Source organism: Amblyomma maculatum, chromosome 8 (genome assembly GCF_055883805.1).
Source record: "Amblyomma maculatum isolate TAMU_Amacu chromosome 8, ASM5588380v1, whole genome shotgun sequence".
Classification (NCBI taxonomy): Eukaryota; Metazoa; Arthropoda; class Arachnida; order Ixodida; family Ixodidae; genus Amblyomma; species Amblyomma maculatum.
The window spans coordinates 63,074,681-63,094,221 of NC_139351.1; the positions used below are offsets into that span (position 1 = coordinate 63,074,681).

The window sequence follows — 19,541 nt, forward strand, 5'->3', positions numbered from 1 at the left end:
TAGTTTTATACAGCAGTTCTCTAGACCCTATGTAACTAGATTCATACTCTGTATGCACCTTGTTTGTTGTTTTGGAACTTGCAATTCAGTCGAATGTAAGTGTAAGATCTTAAGCGAGATATGAGATGTTATCTTTAAAATATCCCACGGACATCAGGTTCTACAGTATCGGTACAGGGAAGTGCTACATATTTGGGCATTACTGCTTTGAACTTTGTGTATAGTGTCTTCAATCTTTTTAAACAGAGAGGACAATAACATAAAAGCCCTTTTTGTAGGGGAGAAGATCCATACAAGCTCTAGAGGCAATTTAGGCAAGGGCGAAAGTTTAAACTTGGAAACTTCACTGTCTTTATTGTTCTTCATCATTATGATGGTAGAAACAGTACAAAGACTGCTCCTTTTTCGTTTGCATCAGCAATGACTTGGTAGCTTCCGTTGAATACATGAACGGGCTGTTAAATGATTGGAACATAATGACTGCAGGCAAAAGAGTACAAAGGAATGAAAAGAAGGAGACGCCACAGAGTGTTGTGCTCCTTTGTGTGTCCTGTTTTCCCCTGTGTATACCAATTGCTTCAGGGATGCCGGCCATAGACTTTTTAAAAATAGGCTTTTTGAGGTATAAAGAGGGCTCCTGCACCACAGCGGTACTATGTTGGTGGCCACGCGAATGAAGGTGGATAATGATATTGTAAGCTGGTTAACTACTTTCTAATTATGGTGCTGCAGAAGCAGTCGTCGCTTCGGACAGTGAGGACGTAAATGGAATGATTAATTCTAACTGAATCAGGCAAGTATCTCTTGAAACGTATTAAGAAACAAAAATTACCGCCAAATGTCACCTCTTTGAAATTTAAGCCTGGACAAATAAGTGGTTAGGCTGAGATGATAATCTTTTTTTGCCACTGAGTAGCCGCTCTGGCCAGTTTTCTTGTTGGTGTTTGTATTTATTGCATGACTTCATAATAATAAAAATAAGTGGCATGCAGGAAAGGAAAGGCGCAGTATCTGTCACACTTATTCTGTGGGCACCTGAACGATGGCCTGCAGGATAGCACACAGCACATGGCCACCTTTCACTTTCGCCTCTACCGAGACTGCCCGGGTTTTAACCCGGGTTCTCCGACACAGTAGTCGAGCATCTTAACCATTGCATCACCACGGTGCGGCATGAATTAAGCAAATCTCTTTGAAATAAATTTTGGCCAAAACATAAACCGCCTAATACACTGCATTCTATGAGAAGCAAAAGCACCAAGCAGCCTCCATGTGAATCATTTTCATTTCTGCTTATTTTATAAATATAACACATGACAGGACATAAAGTAAATACTTATTAGCCTGAAAACAAAGTCTTGGAGCAGCACCAAGTATTCAGGGCGATGCTTTCTATGTCACCAATATGGGCAGAGGGGCCACTAGACGGCAGCTAGAATTGTACGAGGTCTACCGTCTCATAGCTATAGCAGCTATGAGACGGTCCCCGTCTGTCCAGATGTCATTGTTTTGGTCAGCCTTGCATTTACTGCTTCTGTATTGTGTGGCAGAGCAATCACTGTGGAGGTGGTTGGACACTTTTGAAATCAGGGTGGAATTACTTTTAATATCATATGTGCAGTCTCTGTCATAAATATGCAGTCCAAGGAGTTTGCATCTGGGCCCTCTAACGGGGCTTGTGCATCTCCTGCATTCGCAGTCTTGCAAGCGACGTCAAATCTCTTCTTCACCCCTCATCTTCACCCTTCTTTAGCTTAGGTATTCCAAAAGCTCTTGACAAAGACTGTGCTTGTAAAAGAACGCACCCACAACTTTGGCCATCTGAAAGTACAGTTTTTTTTCCCTTGTCTGCTGGACATACCTCTATTTTTGGTTCATAGTCTCGTGGTAATGGTGAATAATTTGAGCAGGTGCCCCTTTTTGAACATGGAAACAACTGCACCGTAACATAAGAAAAGGCCACCTGTGGGAAGTCAAGGCTACTGCAGCTCAACCTAGCCAGCAAAAAGGTTCTGTGACAGATGCAAGAAGCAAAAAAATCAAAAATGAAAATACCTGGTCGCAAAGGTTTCTCAGTTTGATTTTGGCAAGAATTTCTGGCGTGACATTGCGTTGCAAATGAGTGAACTCAGATGTCGCTCTCCTTGGACATATCTGCAGGTCATACATACCGCTTTAAGATAAAAATGCTTGAAACCATGCTGTCGAGCGTGTTCAGAAGGTTTACAAGTTGAGTTGTACTAGATCTAGTTTTTATTCCACCGGTGTACTTTTTCTCTTATTTTACTCCTTAAAATTCTTTCTGAATATTGTATTCTTTCTGAATGCACCACTGGATTTTCGAAGGTGCTTTTTTTTAAAGGTGCATTCATTGTGCATGTAAATAATGTGTTACATAATGTAAACAATGGTGCAATTAGAAAGTGTGCACAAGCTCCTGCTTGTGCACACTTTCTAATTACACCTCGTGACCTCGTAGCGTCTACTGGTAGGTGCATAGTGGTTGGGATGATGTGACACTCTTTGCTGTTTTTTGTGCAAGAATTCAAAGCAAATTATTAAGTGATGAATCTTCATACACTAAGGCTGTGGCTGGAGGGCCACAATGGGCACAATAGCAAATTTCAAATTTATTTCACCCATTTGAGGCCCATTAAAGGGTGCAGCGCAACCTGAGCACAGGAGCATGTTTGCACGAGCATGTCCGCATGTTCACAATGTTACTAACATGGCCGAGGCTTAACCCTTGACCAGTAAGCTCAATAAGCACATCGTACTGCCAGCCTTGCACATGGTGGAAGCAATACCTTCCTACTTTTTCTGATTGCTTTGCTTTATACAGGTCGAAAGTTTTTGAGAGGGTCACGATAAGGGTGTTGGGGGGAGCAGATTAATGTTTTATTCTGGAACAGTCATTCTTAAAAGTATTGTCTTGAGGATTTGTCTTCCGAGGTCCACAGATTGTACAGCACTGACAGAATTGTTTCAAGTGATAAGCAGTACTACTATTTTCTAACCGTTTTCAATTTATTCTGATGTTTTTCCTTGTTATGAAGTCACTAAGCAAGAACTTCAAAACTATAGCTACAAGTCACTAATACCATCCGCTTAGAATAAGCATTTGACGCTCTTACAGGCGTTATGGCATTGCCACGATGCAAAAAGAATAAAAACTGTCGGTCTATGAAGTATTACGGGGCTGATTTTAAGTCCTTTAGCAATTTTTCAGTCAACTTTAATGCATTTAGCTTCACTAAGGCCACTGTTAGTCTCTACATAGTGAAGTACTTGTGGACATTCTTCATTGTCATGCTTTATTGTCTATGTAAGTAGCCTTTTCTCTGTACAAAATGTCAGGTAATATGCCCCAACTTCAATGTGTCTCATCGCTCCTTCAAGACCAGGCTGTTCCTTTCTCGTTTCTCGCAGCCTGAGCGACCCGAGAATTCCATATCGGCCGACTCGGACGAAATCAGTGCCATCCAGCCTCCGGACGAGCTGTGGAAAGCATCGTCGGGAACTGTGGTTCTCCACAACAGTGGCGGATCCTTAGGTGGGTGGGTCTTCATTATGCATGGTTATATAAGTGCATGGTATCTTGAAATGTGCTGGAAACGATTGACTGGCCATATTTACTAAGCATGGAGAAAAAAATTGCTTAATTGCATCACGCACACCTGCATAATGAACTTTCTGGTACAGTTGTCTGAGGGGTAGATTTGGAATTTTATTTTGCTTAAATTACAAAATGTGGATCGTGGTATTACTGCTAAGACAGCACCATGCACTAATGGCCGAGCATAAGTTTGTACTACTGCAACAGAGGGTGCCACAAAGTTTTGATGTGTTAAAATACGCGATTCCTGCTTCTGATTTCCTCCTCGCGCTGCTTTATGGTACTCTAACACTGCGGAAACAAGAAGCGTGCCCCCTACTGGCTGTCAGAGTAGAAAGAACTGAGGCAAGGAAAAAACACATGCAAGATGATGCAGATAAAAAATTGTCTTCAGAAGAACAACTGCATGCATGTAGTAGTAGGTGCCAAATGAGGTCGTGTCATGCTTGTCATAATCATGATTGCTGCTGTGCATCATTGTGCGCCCCCCACTTCCGGGTGACATTATCTACCAATCTCTTTCTTGTGCGGGTCATTGCTCCATTAGCCTGAATGGCCGGTGTATTAATAATAGATTTCTGGAGCAGACCGAACCCGACTGCCGGTGACTGTGTTTTGATGGAGGCGAAATGGAGAGGCGATTGAGTGCTGTGGGATGTCATTGCAGGTTAAAGATCCCCAGGTGGTCAAAATTACTCCAAAGCCCTCCACTACAGCTCCTTTTTCTCTCTTTCCACTTTCACTCCCACCTTCCGCCCTTCCCTTACAGTGCAGTTCATGTGTTCACAGAACAAGTGTGACAGATACTGTGGCTTTCCTTTTGCTGTGAACCAATTATTACATTATTATCATCATCCCCAAAGAGCACTCAGCGATGGCCACGTAGTCTTTCGCCTATAGTAAATTCTGGCTTAAAAAGGAATTGGCCTGAGGTTAAAGGAGCCACAACAAAGTTAGTTAGGAGATAACAGGGGCACAATGTTTTGATCACAATGGAGAAGCACATGTGGTCACTCTATCAACAACTTCAGTGAAATTAAAAAGCCCTTCCAGCATAACTCTAACACACTCATCATCAACTGGGCCATACCTCCTGCAGGGCTAAGGCCTTTCCCATATTTCGCCAATTAACCCTGTCCTGTGCTAGCTGCTTCCGTTTGACCCCTGCGAACTTTTGAACCTCATCCACCCACCTGACTTTTGTTGCTCCCTGCTAGGCATGCCTTCCTTTGTAATCCAATTTGTTACCCTAAGCGACCAGAGGTTATCCTTTCTTCGCACCACATGCCCTGCCCATTCCCATTTGTTCTTCTTCATTTGCACTAGAATGTCGGCAACTGGAGTTGTTTCTTTGGCCCACTCTGCGCGCTTCCTATCTCTTACATTACACTTACCATTTTGAGTTCCATAGCGCTCTGCATCATCCTCAACTCAAGTAGAATCCTTTTAGTTAGCCTCCAAATGCGGTAGAATTTTTTTTTTTCTTAGGCTTCTTTCTAGATGCTTGACTCCCGTGTTTCATAGGAATGCAGCATTCTGTACTCTGCATGCTTTGTTTCCTGTTCTGTTTCTTGCTTCCTTCCTTCGCTGTTCTTATGGAATCTGCAACAGCTACGATTTCTCTCGGTGGTGGTGGGAGCAGGTCTGAAGCTTCGCTGGCAGCATGGCATCTGGACCATCTCGGATGTGGAGCCCGGTTCAGCCGCGGAGCGGCACGGGGAGCTCCGCGTGGGCGATATTGTGCTCTCCATCAATGACCACGTCCTCTCGGAGAAGACGCAGGGCGAAGTGGCCGCCATCCTTGCCCTGACACAGGATCTCAGCGTTGTGTTGTGAGTTTTGCTGGTCCAGTAGCTACCAACAGTCCGCAGTGCAGGCTCCTTCTCATATTGGTTCATAAATGGACCAAACAAATTGACATTTACCGAAGGCACTGCGACTTTTGCATGTGCGGAATTTACACAAGTTAAGCTGGTAGACGCTGTGGCCTAATAAAGCATCAACATATCATATTGAATGAACCAAGGGCAGAAGGCTATCGCGTTTCTTTCATGCTCCCGTACTCAAAAGCAATGACTACAGAAACACTGTTATAGTGTAACGGATGAGGTTTTCGTTTTCAAGATCCGGATCAAGAAGTTTTGTTTTTCTATTTCAAGAAAAATTTCTGCAAAATATCTGGGCCTATAGCCTTATATGGCTAGTATCCTGTCTAATACAAAATATAGCATTTAGGCAACCGCATAGGTAAGCAAGGTGTGAATGGAAATTTGAACAAGCTGTCAACACATAAATAAAGATAAAGTGCAAAAAGCGATGTAAGACAACCAAGTAGTCCGGTATGCCGACAAAAGAAAGCATTAGGGCAACCACATTAGAAATGTACAAACCAGCATTTCAACAAAGCAAAGTCGTGTGTTCAGACGAAATGAAAACAGTCAAACTACAAAGAAAAAAAATAGCTTCGAAGACAGGTTAAAATTTCGTGCCACTTTTAATTCTATTGATAGTGTATTTGAGACCTTCCTGCCAAAGAATTCGGTCAATATGTTGACGTAGGCATTGCTATGACTTGGAAGATTAAAGTTACCATTAGAAGCATGTCGTGTTTCAAATAGGCTGAACAGATAAGCTCAACAGGAGGAGATAGTTGCTTTATTCCTTTTTACTGAAATAGAGGTTTTATAGTCATGCAGAGGAAAAGGTTTTAATACATGAGTTTCTTTAAAGAACCTATTTCTTGGTCGATTTATTGGAAGCATTTGAGTATGCATGAAACACTGATTGGGGTAGCTGGGCACTGAATATTGATGAGAAGCAAATCAATTAGGCACCCATATCGAGAGTTAACGTTTGCAAGAATAGTTCTAGTGCTTCCAAGTCCATCCCTTCAATGCTAGTTCACCATAGCATGTCGGTTCTCTCATGGCTCTCATCCCAGCCAATCCCCATCTTTCGCAGTGTTTTATATAGTACTTTTCATGGCTTGAAAACTGCATTACCTACAGACTGGCTGTTTTGCGAGTTTATGAAAGGTAAGCCCCCCCTCCCCATTATAACAACTTAGGAGTTCTAATCTGCAGCAGTATTGTATCGAACGAAACTTGCAAGGCCCCTGTGTAGTTTTTGGCCTTATAGTGGTGATTTTATCAGCGCATATCACCGGAGGCTCTCGCCTACTGACAGGCAGCCTCTTTCATAGAGGTGTAACTTTTTCTCCTCTTTCCCGGCTAACATTGTGAATCATCGGGTGTCTACATGATCTCAAACAAAGAAAGCCTTACCAACAAAGACTTGTTGGTACCCTTTGATTAAATCATACCTGTGTGCCTTCATCTCTCTGCCACAGCCAGTAATCAATATGCAATCAATATGCAATCAATATGCAATCAATATGCAATCAATATGCATATGGTCTACAATCACATGTGTTTGAAAGAAATCGTTCCAGTTTGTGCGAAAGTTGTGCACTGTTGAAAGTACTGAAGTTTATGATCTTTCGTGCAGCATCAACTACCTCAGGGAAGTGGAGGAGGATGTTGTCGAACTGCCACCAAGCCCATCAGTTGAAAAAGTCAAGCTTCGGAAAGTGAACGGGATCAAGGAAGAGGTTGTCAAAATGTGAGTGGTTTTTTAGGGTTCAAAAAGTTTAACCTTGGCTAAGTTCATGTTGGGGGAAGTACATATGTGGTATCTCAATTAGTGCCAGAGAAGCCGTTCAAGAGTAGCTGTGTTGAAACTGAAACAATATTGTTCGGGCAAACAGCCACAAAAAGGAGTATTTCCCTTACTGCGTGGTTCAGGTGTCCACAGAACAAATGTGACAGATACTGAGCCTTTCCTTTCCTGTAAACCAATTAATATTATTATTACATTTAGTTTACACTAAGGTATTTTATTTAAGTGCAGTAGACTTTGGGTAAGACGAGTTCTCGGATAAGATTAAAATTGTGGGGTCCCATGAGACTCAGTATAAAAAAAAATGAAAAGAAATCTACTTTTAGGTCCTTTAATTAAACAAATTTTGCAGCTTGTAGTGTCCACTGAAAAAAGTGTGAGATACTGCGCCCTTCCTTTCCTGTAAAGCAAATATTAATTATTATTAACTACTGTGAATCAGGAGAGCGCATCAGGAAAGCGCATGGGCAGTTAACGGCCAATATGGTATACATACGGGGAGGAAAAAAGAGACTGTAGAAAAAAAAACGAAAAATTACGCCAATGTCATTTCAAAGTAGGACGATGTGAGCTTGTTGCATGCTTTGTCTATGGCTCGTTTTATGCATAGGTCTCTAAATACTTTTTTTTTGCGATTACTCTCTCTCTGGAAGGCTTTTTTATTATTTGTATTCATGTAACATACAGTAGAACATCGGTGATACAAATTTTATAGGCCCCTTAATAAGGGAGTAATTGCGCATTATCGGGCCGCGAAAAATTTTATATCAGAAAACTCATGTCATCAAAATGGAAAAAAATCAATGTGGGGCTGCGGTCCAGGCTGCAGTCACAGCTCACATGTTCTTGCTCTCCGTAGTGCCGCAAGAGGGTGTTTGAAACGTGAAATTCTGCACATTGTAGACAATACACTCTGGCTGGGGAATTTTCACGATTTCATATTAGTAGAACCCCTTTATAGTAAAGTCACTGGGACCAGCAAAAATCTTTACTATATCAGTTGTTGTTGATGACATGGTCCTGAAGATGTTGTCTGGTAATTTACCCAACAGACGTGGAAGAAAGGTAGCGCAGTAAGTGTTGGAGAAGCAAGACCAACGATAAGCACACTAATTCTGTCTGGTCTTATTTTGGCCTGTTAGTCTCAAAATCCCAACTATAGTACTCTGCATAGTTCAGTCTTGAATAAGTTATTCAGGTGTCTACTGGTCTGCTTTGGGTTGTGCTTTCTTTGGATGTGTGCAGGTACTTACCATCGAAGCTTCTGTGTGGAGCATTTCAGTCTACTCGCAAAACTGTTGGTTTTCACAAGCGTATCTTTAAACATAAAAAGACAGGACAACAAAAAGATAAGACGAACATTTATTGGTTCACACCATATTGAATTCTGCAATATGTGCTTAGGAGTAGCATGTTTATTCTCCTTGTATATACTACCGTATTTACTCGCATAATGCTCGCACTTTTTTTCACGGAAAATTGATGCTAAGTTGGGGGGTGCGATAATTATGCAGGGAAAATTTTAGAACAAATGTTTTGGAGCGCTAAAAGCAAATTTAAATAGGTGCAAATCAGGATTCTTAGGTTAGCTATTGTAAATGTAACCAAAACATTACTTTCAAGCAGAACTTACCTTGTTATAAAAGTACAGGGTCGCCAAAAGCACAAATTGCTAAAGCACTTTATTTACCGCGCGCAGCCTCATCATCACTCCCTGTGTTCCGTGGTATAATGCTCACAGCAGACCATATAGTTCTACTCTTGATCAGACTTGATCAGAGTCCGTATCGGCACTGCAGTCACTGTCTCCAGTAGCGCACTACGCAGAACTCGTTGACGTCGAAGTGCGTGCTGGCAGCGCGGTTGCTATGCTGTAGCCCATACTCGAAAGCTTTCAGCTTAAAAGCAGCTGTATAACTTGCGTACCGTCCCACCGCGATGCGGCACCAAGAACACGGTAGACATTGGAACAAAGCAAGTACACAGACTGAAGGAAGGAACAATGGTGGGACGCGGAGACACCTCGCAAAATGGCGACAACAACCAGCATCATGGAAAAAAACGCAAAAAAAAAAGCCGAGCATAACTGATGATGATGATCTACTCGAGCATGCTATCGTCGCCTGGTAGCGCATGCACACAACGAGGCCAGCTAGGTTCAGTAGCGCTCCAAAGATGGCGCTTGTTACTGCTAGCAGATGACTCTCGCAGTGGTAATATTGGTGGTGCGATGATTATACGAGTAAAAGAAATTCCAATTTTCGATGCCCAACGTTGGGGGTGCGAGCATTATGCGAGTAAATACGGTATGTATGTTTTTCCTATTTTTCATGCCTTTTCATCTTTCAAAATATGTATCATGCTATCAGGAATCTACACTAGCAGAATTTCACAAACAAGCTTCATCCGAGACCAAAAAGCCTGCACGTCAATAGCATGAAGCTCTGCAGACAGCTGTGCATATTTAATTATTTTACGTAAATTTTGTTTGCATTTTTTTGTATTCTCCTTTTCGTGAGCATAGCCTTGGTCTTGCTTTATACTGTCTTCTAAACAAGGTCGCTTGTCTTTTTTAGTGTGTGTGAGTGTGTGGCATTAGACTTCCTTCTTTTTTAAGAGTGACAGCGCCTTCTCTTTGTTTTCTTTCTTGACCTGCTGAGCTCTGATGCACAGAGGCCGAGGGGGAGGGGGGGAGAGGGGGGGGGGGGACGGGGAGGAGGGGGAAGCCATGAAACGCCTTTGCCTCCTAATCTCGTTATAAGCAGTGGGGTAATCCCAGCTCCAGATCCGAGCGTGCCGTCTCCCTTTGCTTATCTCGTTTTGCTGTATGTTCCCGTTTGGGTTGGGGGTGGTGGTGGTGCAGGGGCCCAAAGCCGGCGGAGCCAGGCTCACGGCGAACCTCCTTGCTCGTGCCATCGACTGGACCGCTGAGCCTGGCGCTTCCTCGGCGGCACTCAACAGCTCCTGACATGGAGACCATGGTCGCGGCAGTGCACAACATTGCCTCCTCTTACGTGCCTTCTCTCAGGGATTCCATGTCGTCATCCAAAGGTGAGTGCGGACCGGGAATTGTTTCTAAAAAAACTCTCGAAGCTTCATTCTTGCCTTTCTGTTATGTCTAATCACATCTACCTAATCACTTCAGCTAGAGCATTTAAAAAAAGTGAAAAGCACTTCGGCTTGTATAATGTATAATAGGATATGGTTGATATGCCGGAGGACAGTATGATGAGGTGCAGCATTCTACTTGTGCATTTTTGGGCTTTTGCACAGTAGGCTTCTAGGGAACTGCAGTACTTTAATGTGCAGAATGTAAAAGAACTTTACATGGTTTGGCTTTTTATCTGTTCCTGGCTTTCATTTGTGTAAAATTTAGCATGGAGGTGCACGACCTCTCGGAAAGCGTTTAATTTGGTTAATAACCGCTTAGATATTCAATTTTTCATAATTCTGCAAAAAAAGAAAAGTAAACGGGGAATTGAGCACTTTTGGTGGAATTCGACCGGCATGTTCTCATTTTTGGATTGCTGCTGCTGTTATGAGCGTCAGTAGGAGCGACACAGTGATGGGAAAAAGACATGACACGAGGAAAGAGACTGAAACGGCAAGAAAACAAAAAAGAAATGTTATTGAAATGTTTATGTAACAGAGTTTCATGAGACTGCTGAGGTTAACTGCAGTCAAGGCCGTCCTGACAGAACCGCGCCTGACATGCTAGAATACAGATTAATCAGATACTTTGATGGTGATGAAAAGGCAGCATTTCAGATGCTCCATTACTCGGTGTTTTGGGATCCCAAGTTTGACACTGGTTTTCCTTTGTTTGCTTTCAATGCAGCTCTTTCAATTCCTTCTCTTCCTGAACCATCTGCAGTGCTTTGGATTCACATCCATCGTCCTAGGGGCTGTTGAAAAACTGACTTCTCTTAGTGGCTTGCAAGGCTAGTGGCGAAGGTCGCTTCAGCTACCTGCAACATCTCGAAGAAAAAGAAAAAAGTTTGCTCTATATTCTTCGATGCCTCCTGTGGGATGTTGCAGATTTTTGTTCTCGCTTCATGGAACTGAAAATTGTTTTGCTACAGAAAGTTTGGAGCCTTGATAATTACTGCGCATAAAGTGAAGAAACAGTCTGCTGCAGGCTCAGGCAGTTGCAGTGTGGTTTGTCCTAGCATGAAGTGGCTGGCGGATAATGAAGTATCTTTGCTTTTGGGCACCTGATGAATCCAACAAGTGCTCAAAGGAACAACTAAGGCTTTTGCAGAACCTAATGCTGAGAATTATTCACTAAATGTGTGGGGTAGATGCTTCAATTAGATCTACATTTGTGAAACGTGCTTCTAGCTTACCTTATCTTTGAGTACACTGCTACCTAAACAGTCAGGGGTACAAGTTTAGCTGAGCATTGGCCACTTGGCGATATGCGTTCTTTTTTTTCCATGATTCCAACAGTCATCAGAGGAGTGTGAAAAGATTTGATTTGTTGCATAACTAAGGCATGTGCTTTGAATGCTGGTCACTTGAGTTTGAACCTAGGTGGCCTGCTCTCGGCAGCTTATATGAATGGCTCGTGCAGTTTTACGCCCCCTATACTTTCTCACCAACGCTGCACTCTTATTTCATCTCCGGAGCCGATGGCTGTAGGAATATTTTTTAAAATAAATTTGTTGAATTCATCATCTTGTGGGAAACAACGACATGAAACAGGAAAGACTGCTGGCACTTGTTTTGTATGTGGGCCTGTGATAGGTAGCGAAACGTTAGGAGTGGTAGGCGAACATGTCTGCTTTGGACAGGTAGTGACTGCAGATCCAGACCATGAAAGGGAAATAACTAGGAGAATAAGATTGGCACAGAGTGCATTTGGAAGGCACTCAAACATTATGACTAGCAGCTTACCGGTATCACTGAAAAGAAAAATGTAAGACAGTTGCATCCTACCGGTACTGACCTATGGGGCTGAAACATGGAAGTTAACGAAAAGGTTTCTGCTTAAGTTGAGGACAACGCAGAGGTCATGGAACAAAAAATTGTTGGATAACTCAAGTTACTGACATTCTAGTTGAAATTAAGAAGCAGAAATGGGCATGGGCAGGGCATATAGTTTGAAGAGAGGATAACCGATGGTCTCGAAGAGTAACCAATTGGATTCCAAGGGAAGGTAAGCGTAGCAGGGGGCGATAGAAAATTAGGGGGTGGATGAGATTAAGAAATTCTCGGGGGTAAAGTGGATGCAGCTAGCACAGGACCGGGTTAATTGGAGGAAAATGGGAGAGGCCTTCGCCCTGCAGTGGGCATAGTCCGGCTGATGATGATGATGATCCAGTGTCATTTTGGGCATGCTTGCATATGAGTTACCTTTCTAGACTTCATATTTATGTCGTCGGTGTGAATCAGAGCATCTACAATGGAGGATATTTACTGCTGCAGTAAGATCTCGTTAATTCGGCCTTCAGACGAGCAGAAAAAAGTTTGAAATATCCGAAAGTGTGATGTATTGAATGGCCCTAAAAAGAATAAGAACTGCTTACACCCCACTAAACTTATTTGCTGGACACCCGGACAATAACTGTCTAGATTTGTGATGAAAACCAAGTAACTACAGTTAAACCTCTACGTAATGAACCTCCATATAGCGAATTCCTCGATATTACGAAGTTTTTCAATAGACCTTATGCAAAATTGCTGCCATCTATCGGCCGCCGCGCATGTTTCCGCCATGTTCAAGGGTAGCCGCATTGAGGAGCGGCTGCGTTAATGCTCGTTGTTGCCGATAATATCTATATACTGTTGTGTCCCTTGTACGCAAAATTAAAATAAGGGTGTAGAAGAAAAGAAGCAGCAAGTTACATCCCTTGAGCTTTTTTTTTTTTTTAATTGAGGCTTGTGTTAACCTGCTCTCGCGTGGTTGTCGCGCTAGGCGCACTTTCGATCAACGGCGCACCTGAATTGTAAAATATCTTATTTAGCATGTATTGGAAGATTGCAAATCAGTACCCGGTGCTAAGGCAGACGAAATATATCGTCCAGGGTGTGTTAAATTTGCCTGTAGACGGACTGGGTGCATCGCCTTTTCACATAAAAGATACACAAGTGTGTTGTTACTGCTTTCCTTGTTGCGCCAATTCATCTCAGCTTTTAAGGTTTCATGCATACAGGATGTCAACACATTTCGCCCGTATGTATAGGTCCAGGTATCCAGATAGAACAGGTTTCGGCACTTCAAGGGCGCCAGACTGCTCTCTTAAATTCCAGCGCAATATTCTAACGTCTTTACGCATTCGATTCATCGATGAATTGAATAATAGTCGGCTACGTCCAGGCTTCAGTTGCTAAGATGTGCCTCCAGAACACGACTTGCAAAAGAAATGACTCAGAGTATATACGTGGCAGCAACTGCCTCTACCGTTTAGCTGCTCTCGTCTACCACGAGTTTGCATGATTGTTGTTGCTATAGTGATGGCGATCACCGCTCTGTTTGCTTTTTTTTTTAGTGCGAGATTCTTTTTCTGCAAGTTGTGTGAGGTGCTTAGAAAAGGAATTACGATAAGGAGTTAAGCCTTAATTTGGACCATGCCAGTTTTTTTTTCTCCCATCCATATCGCTAAATAATGCCGGCCGTTTCTTCATTTAACCTTCATTACGGGCCATGAAAACAGTGTAATGAGGCAGGGATTGAAACTGTGAACCATTTGACATTATCCACAGAGCAATATCGTTTGTAGCGAGCCTTACTGCGCTTAGTAGTGAGGTTTGCTACTGCGGCCATCGCAGTAGAAGCAAGAAGGAGCACAGACGTCTTCCAACTTTATTTTGTCTAAAAGTACCCAGCCCTATACTTGTATGCATCACATTTTCTGTATGCCCATTGCTTGGTACATTCTACTAATTCCCTGAATTGAGGACGCGGCTGCGCCGTGCGTTTGCTTCGTATCGCAATGGTTAAAGCGGTCCCGTCTGGCACTGCGGCGCAGGTTCGCCGTGCTCGACGTGCTGAAGTACAATGGTTACGAAGGCAGGGAGATTGCGAGTCTACTGATTCTGATATTGCAGCCAAACGGTGCAAGAATCTAGAAGCACAAAGAATGAGGAAACGTGCCGAGCATGCTCAGGAAACTGCTCAAGACACTGAGCGTCACCGTGAAACGGATATGAAAGCAAAGAGGAACGAATGTGCAGTAGAAACTCCAGGACAATGGGGCTGCGTGACTGCAAGCGATGAAAAGGTATAGCAGGGATAAGCAGTGATACGCACCTACTTCGCATTTGATTAACTATGAAAATCAGGCGTTACTTTTTTTCAATTACGCTCGATAATAATTATAATGATTGATTCGCAGGGAAGAAAAGGCACAGTATCTGTTGAGCTTGTTGTGTGGACACCTGAACTGTGCCCTAAGCAAAGCAAGGAAGGTGGGAGTGAAAGAGGAAAGAGGTGCCATAGTGGAGGGCTAGGAAGTAATTTTGACCACCTGTGTACCTTTAATCCACAACACATGGATGCCTCTCCATTTCGCCTCCGTTGAAACGCAGCCCCCAGGGATCGAGTTCGAACTAGGGTACACTGAAACATTCAGGCATCTTAACCTCTGCACCACCGGGGCAGGATGAAATCCATTCGATAATTCGAACGTTCTTTATGGCTTCCTGGGGGCCGAAATAACAATTCATTACTGTATCCAAAGAAATTAGGATATTTGGTAGTGTTCAAATATCCGAAAATTATTGGTGTACATATTCGGTAATTTTTCGAATGTGCAAAAAACTTAGAACATGCATTTTTCGAATCAAATACGAATCAAATAATGAACATGTTCGATTCGTGTTAGAAATTTCAAATATTCGCACGCCCCTAATTTTTGCACTAAAGAGCACCTCTTGTTATCTATTTTTTTTTCATCTTTGGTGCCTTGGTGGTATTAGCGGCTTTCTTGCTAGCGCGAGAATTTGCGAGCTTTTAGCAGTAGAGAAGAGGATTTTAGCAAGGAAGAGAACATTTTTCCTTCACTAGATTATGGTAGTAGCAATGAAGACGATGGCGCTACAGACGGCAGCTGTGGTGATACGGGACTCGATAAATATTGCAGGATCTACGTGTTTTGTTGTAGAAAGCACTCTTGCTGGCTTTCTGAAAAAAACTGTCATCAGGATTTTTTATTTTATAAGAATGCAGCAGCAGCTGAAACAGGGACTAAGGTATCAATGGCACCTACAGTACTGCTGCCACCTGATCAAATGGTCATAATTGATAATAATGATAATAATAATAATAATCCATAATATAATAATCGTAATTCAGGTCAGCACCCAGGAGAGCCCTTTCAGCACTACTATAGGCTGCACAAATATTACTCAGACTTGGGACACATAAAGAAATTTCTCCAAAATACCTTTCAATCAGTTGTTTTCTTTAACATTGCCCCAAACTGGCAAAAGAGTATAAGGGAAAATGTCGGACTGCAAAGGATTAAGCTTGGTCATGTTAATGCTATTTCAAATCACGCCTCTGCCTGCAGTGCTGGCAACAGTGCAGATGCCTGTTTTAATTTCTTGCTAGGTGTTCATTCACCCACAATATTTGGGAAGGTTCTAACTGGGTTTTACTGTAACAGGGTTCGCCTTTGTTGTTATCATCTCTATAAGAAGCCGCATTCATCTCACATTTATGTTCGTTGCGATGTAGGGCACCTAAATTTCGAGGCCAAGGTTTGAGGATATGCCCTGTTAACCAGAACCAAATGAATGGTTTGGTTTGGTTTTGTTTACAGGGCTTAATGTCTCAAAGCAGAGACGCCGTAGTGGAGGGCTCCAGAAATTTTGACTACCTCGGGCTCTTCAACGTACACTGACATCGCAAAGTACATGGGCGCCTTGCTTTTCATCTCCATCGAAAAGCGGCCGCCACGGCCGGGATTCGATTCCGCACCCTTGAGCTCAGTAGTCAAGCACTGTAACCACTCGACCACTACGCGCAGATGAATGATAAAAGGCTTAAGTGGCCAGGTGTTTTGACACCTGTGAAAAGCAGCATAGGAAAATGGCACGAGAACACCAGTCTCATGTTGTTGCGGTGTTTGCAGAGCTGCTAGTCCCCAGCCGGAGCCTGACCTCGACGCCCAGCCCGAGCACGTCTCCGTTGCCCTCATGGCCGGCGAGGACACCATCCCCGTTGCTGTCCCCAGCTGGCTCCGGCCAGCCACTGCTGCCGGCCTCTCCCCTCCACCAACAGTGGGGCCCCGAGCGGGAAGTGGAGCTGGTGCGTGAGCTACCCCAGCAGAGGAACCTGGGCATCAGCATTGTCGGTGGCCATGTCGACCTCTTCCGGCATTCGAGAGGGGGCGAGGGGGGTGGCCCTGCTCCGGGCGTCTCGGGCATTTTTGTCAAGAACGTGCTGCCAGACAGCCCCGCAGGTCGCTTAGGTGCCTTTGGACGTGGCGACCGCATTCTTGAGGTTAGTGGCAAGGAAGCTTACCCCAGATGGGCTGCGGTGGCTAAGTGGCTATGTTGAATGGCCCACGGTGGTTGTGTGTCGCAAATTACGAATGTGCACAGGTATGCGGTCACAGAATTCAGGGTGTGCGATACTGCAGGGAACCCTGGTGAAGCTTTACCCATTTTTATAACACTCGAGCTCTCCAGCTGCAAATGGAAGTGATGTGGCCCTGTGACCAAAACGGGCCCATGGCAGATCGCCCCACTTAACCAAATTCATTGGTCCTTTTGGTCATATTGCTGGGCACTTAGATTAATATCGCTAACGTGCAGTGCATCAGCCCAGTGCTGCAGCTGCGGACTGCGCTTGTTTTTCTCGTGTAGGCAAGGACCAGCACAGGTATGGGGTTTTCGCTCAGTCGACATTTGGTTGAGAAAATGCTTCGAGCATACCTACCTTCCCCATAATGTGGTCACTGAATGCTAAACACAATGCTATGACCACATAGTTAAGCTGACGATTTCAAGCAAACTACTTATTCGTGCATTCCTACTTTGCTCGTAACTCTTTCTGTGTATCGGTGCAGTCCATCCTTGTTGTAGGCTGTCATTTCTTAATGCCTTACGGTAAGTGATACAGGCTGAGCGCTGGACAATCACAGAGCTCTCAACACATGCGATGCACATCGCAAACAGTACTCAGTCCAGCCACTTCTTCCTGTGGTGGCTACTGCATTCGTAGACACTGCAGCTGTGTCCGAACAACTTTTTAGACTTGCAGGAGGATGCGGTTACTGCGCCTGCTTGTATGGGACACAAAGGTGATCCGTAGCATTTTGGTACTCCAGGGATAGATGGCTCCTCGTGTCTGGGTTTGACAACATGCACGAAGTTGTCTTTGTGCGAGAGTATTGTATTCTGGTCTTTAGACAGTTTGCACATGACATCACGGTTGCCATCTTTGTGCACAGAGACTTGCTCACCCATTGTGCACCTGAGTAGTGGCAAATAATAATTGAATTAATAATTTATTCACAGGAAGAGAAAGGCAGAGTGTCTGTCAGACTTGTTTCTGCATGGTTCTCCATAAGGAAAGAGGGAAGTGAGAGAGGAAGGGGAAAGGGAGAAAGAGGAGCCATAGTGGAGGGCTAGGGATTAATTTTGACCACCTGGGGATCTTTAACCTGCTTAAAAGTAAAAAGCAAATTAAAAATTCCCCTCTTTTTACTGAACTTTTCACTCCCAAATACATATATAGCAGCCATTAGGACGTCTGTGCAGTCTGGGTCGACCAACAGCTCACAGAGAGCTATTTTATATATGAATTTCTGTGCATGCAAAACAGTCATGAGTGACTGTGGTGTGAGCCATAAGGGCTTGCATATTGTGAAGCATGCGTCGCACTTACAGGAAAAAGAAAAATATTGAAGGGGCAGAGAATGATGTGTTAAATGTACTTCCGCTAAGACTGACTGAAAACTTGCCTTTACTTCACTGCTATATTTCCTCTTCAGTATGCTTTTGGCCACTATAGTTTTCATGACCAGTGCACTTCTTTTTTCCTTGAAGAACATAACACTTGGAATCTGCTGTCAACTAAACTATAGTTGAAGCATTCACATATGTCTTGTATTCGGAATGTTCGGGCTCAGCGTCCTTGGAAGGGTTTGTTCTGGGTTTGGATGCCATCCCCATACATACATACTTATTTGTAAACTCCTTGTTACAGAGGTGTCATGGTGGCCTTTATGTAGGGAAGTTGAGTTGCTGTTAGTTACTAGGGGGGTTAGCTAAGAGCAGTGCTATAATGAACTCACCACACCAACTGCACATTTTTTACTAGCGGCACATCTTTTGAAATTTAGTTGAACTGCATAAAATTTTAATGATCATGAAACACGAATGCTTGCGATCAGAAGGTCTTCCGTTGTAACAAATGTATGCATTTTACATGCAACACAGTGCACTGTGCACACCGAAAAGGTTACATGCAGAAGAGGGCGTGCTGCTATCATGCCGTAACGTCATAGCAAAATGTTTCACCATGTTTACAACTTCGAGCAACAAGGGTTTATTGTAAACTGCTGGTAGGGCTAATTTTATCTATTCTCTTGTTTTCATTTTGACTTCAGTTTTGCACGTTTTTTCCGAGTTGTCATATAAAACCTTCATAGAACAAAACCTCCTTGTAACAAAGAATTACAAAATTTTTTCAGTTTCATGGTATCCAAGTTCAAGTCGACAATTATTGTAGTGTTTTTGGAAAAGCTGACTCAATCTTGTAAATTCTCCATTTAGCTACCCTGCAAAGAAAAATGAAGGAGCAGGTATAGGTGCGGAGATAGGTGTATTCGTTGTATTCGGTCTCTGCTTTTTGAAGCATGACTTGCTTTTGCCATTGTTGTTTGTCGAAATTAATACAGTCGAACCCGGATATATCGAACTCGAAGGGGATCGCGAAATGGTTTGATATACAGAAATCGGCTTGAGATGTCATTTGCAATCGTGAAAAATGATACTGTATTTGTCACATACCTTATTTACTTGCATAATGCTTGCACTCGCGTAATGCTCACACCCCCAACATTGGGCAATCAAAAATCTGGATTTTTTTTTCCTCGCATAATCATCGCACCACCAATATTACCACCGCGAGAGTCTGCTAGTAGTAACAAGCGCCATCTTTGGAGAACAACAGAACCTAGCGGGCCTCGTTGTGTGCACGCGCTACCAGGCAGCTATAGCGTGCTCGGGTAGATCATCATCGGTTATGCTCGTCTTCTTTTTTTTTTGTTTACCTACGACGCTCGTAGCTGTC

General features: G+C 43.4%; 1 protein-coding gene across 2 annotated transcripts in view; it reads left to right on the forward strand.

Moving 5' to 3' along the window:
* The window catches only part of LOC146181288 (multiple PDZ domain protein-like), a 233,072-nt gene that overhangs the window by 84,243 nt on the left and 129,288 nt on the right, over positions 1–19,541 (forward strand). For both annotated transcript variants that reach the window (XM_084576335.1, XM_084576336.1), the window contains 5 exons: positions 3,430–3,553; positions 5,259–5,448; positions 7,124–7,237; positions 10,158–10,345; positions 16,372–16,742. In XM_084576335.1, coding sequence (XP_084432461.1) covers positions 3,430–3,553; positions 5,259–5,448; positions 7,124–7,237; positions 10,158–10,345; positions 16,372–16,742 — 987 coding nt within the window. The remainder of the gene's footprint in view (positions 1–3,429; positions 3,554–5,258; positions 5,449–7,123; positions 7,238–10,157; positions 10,346–16,371; positions 16,743–19,541) is intronic.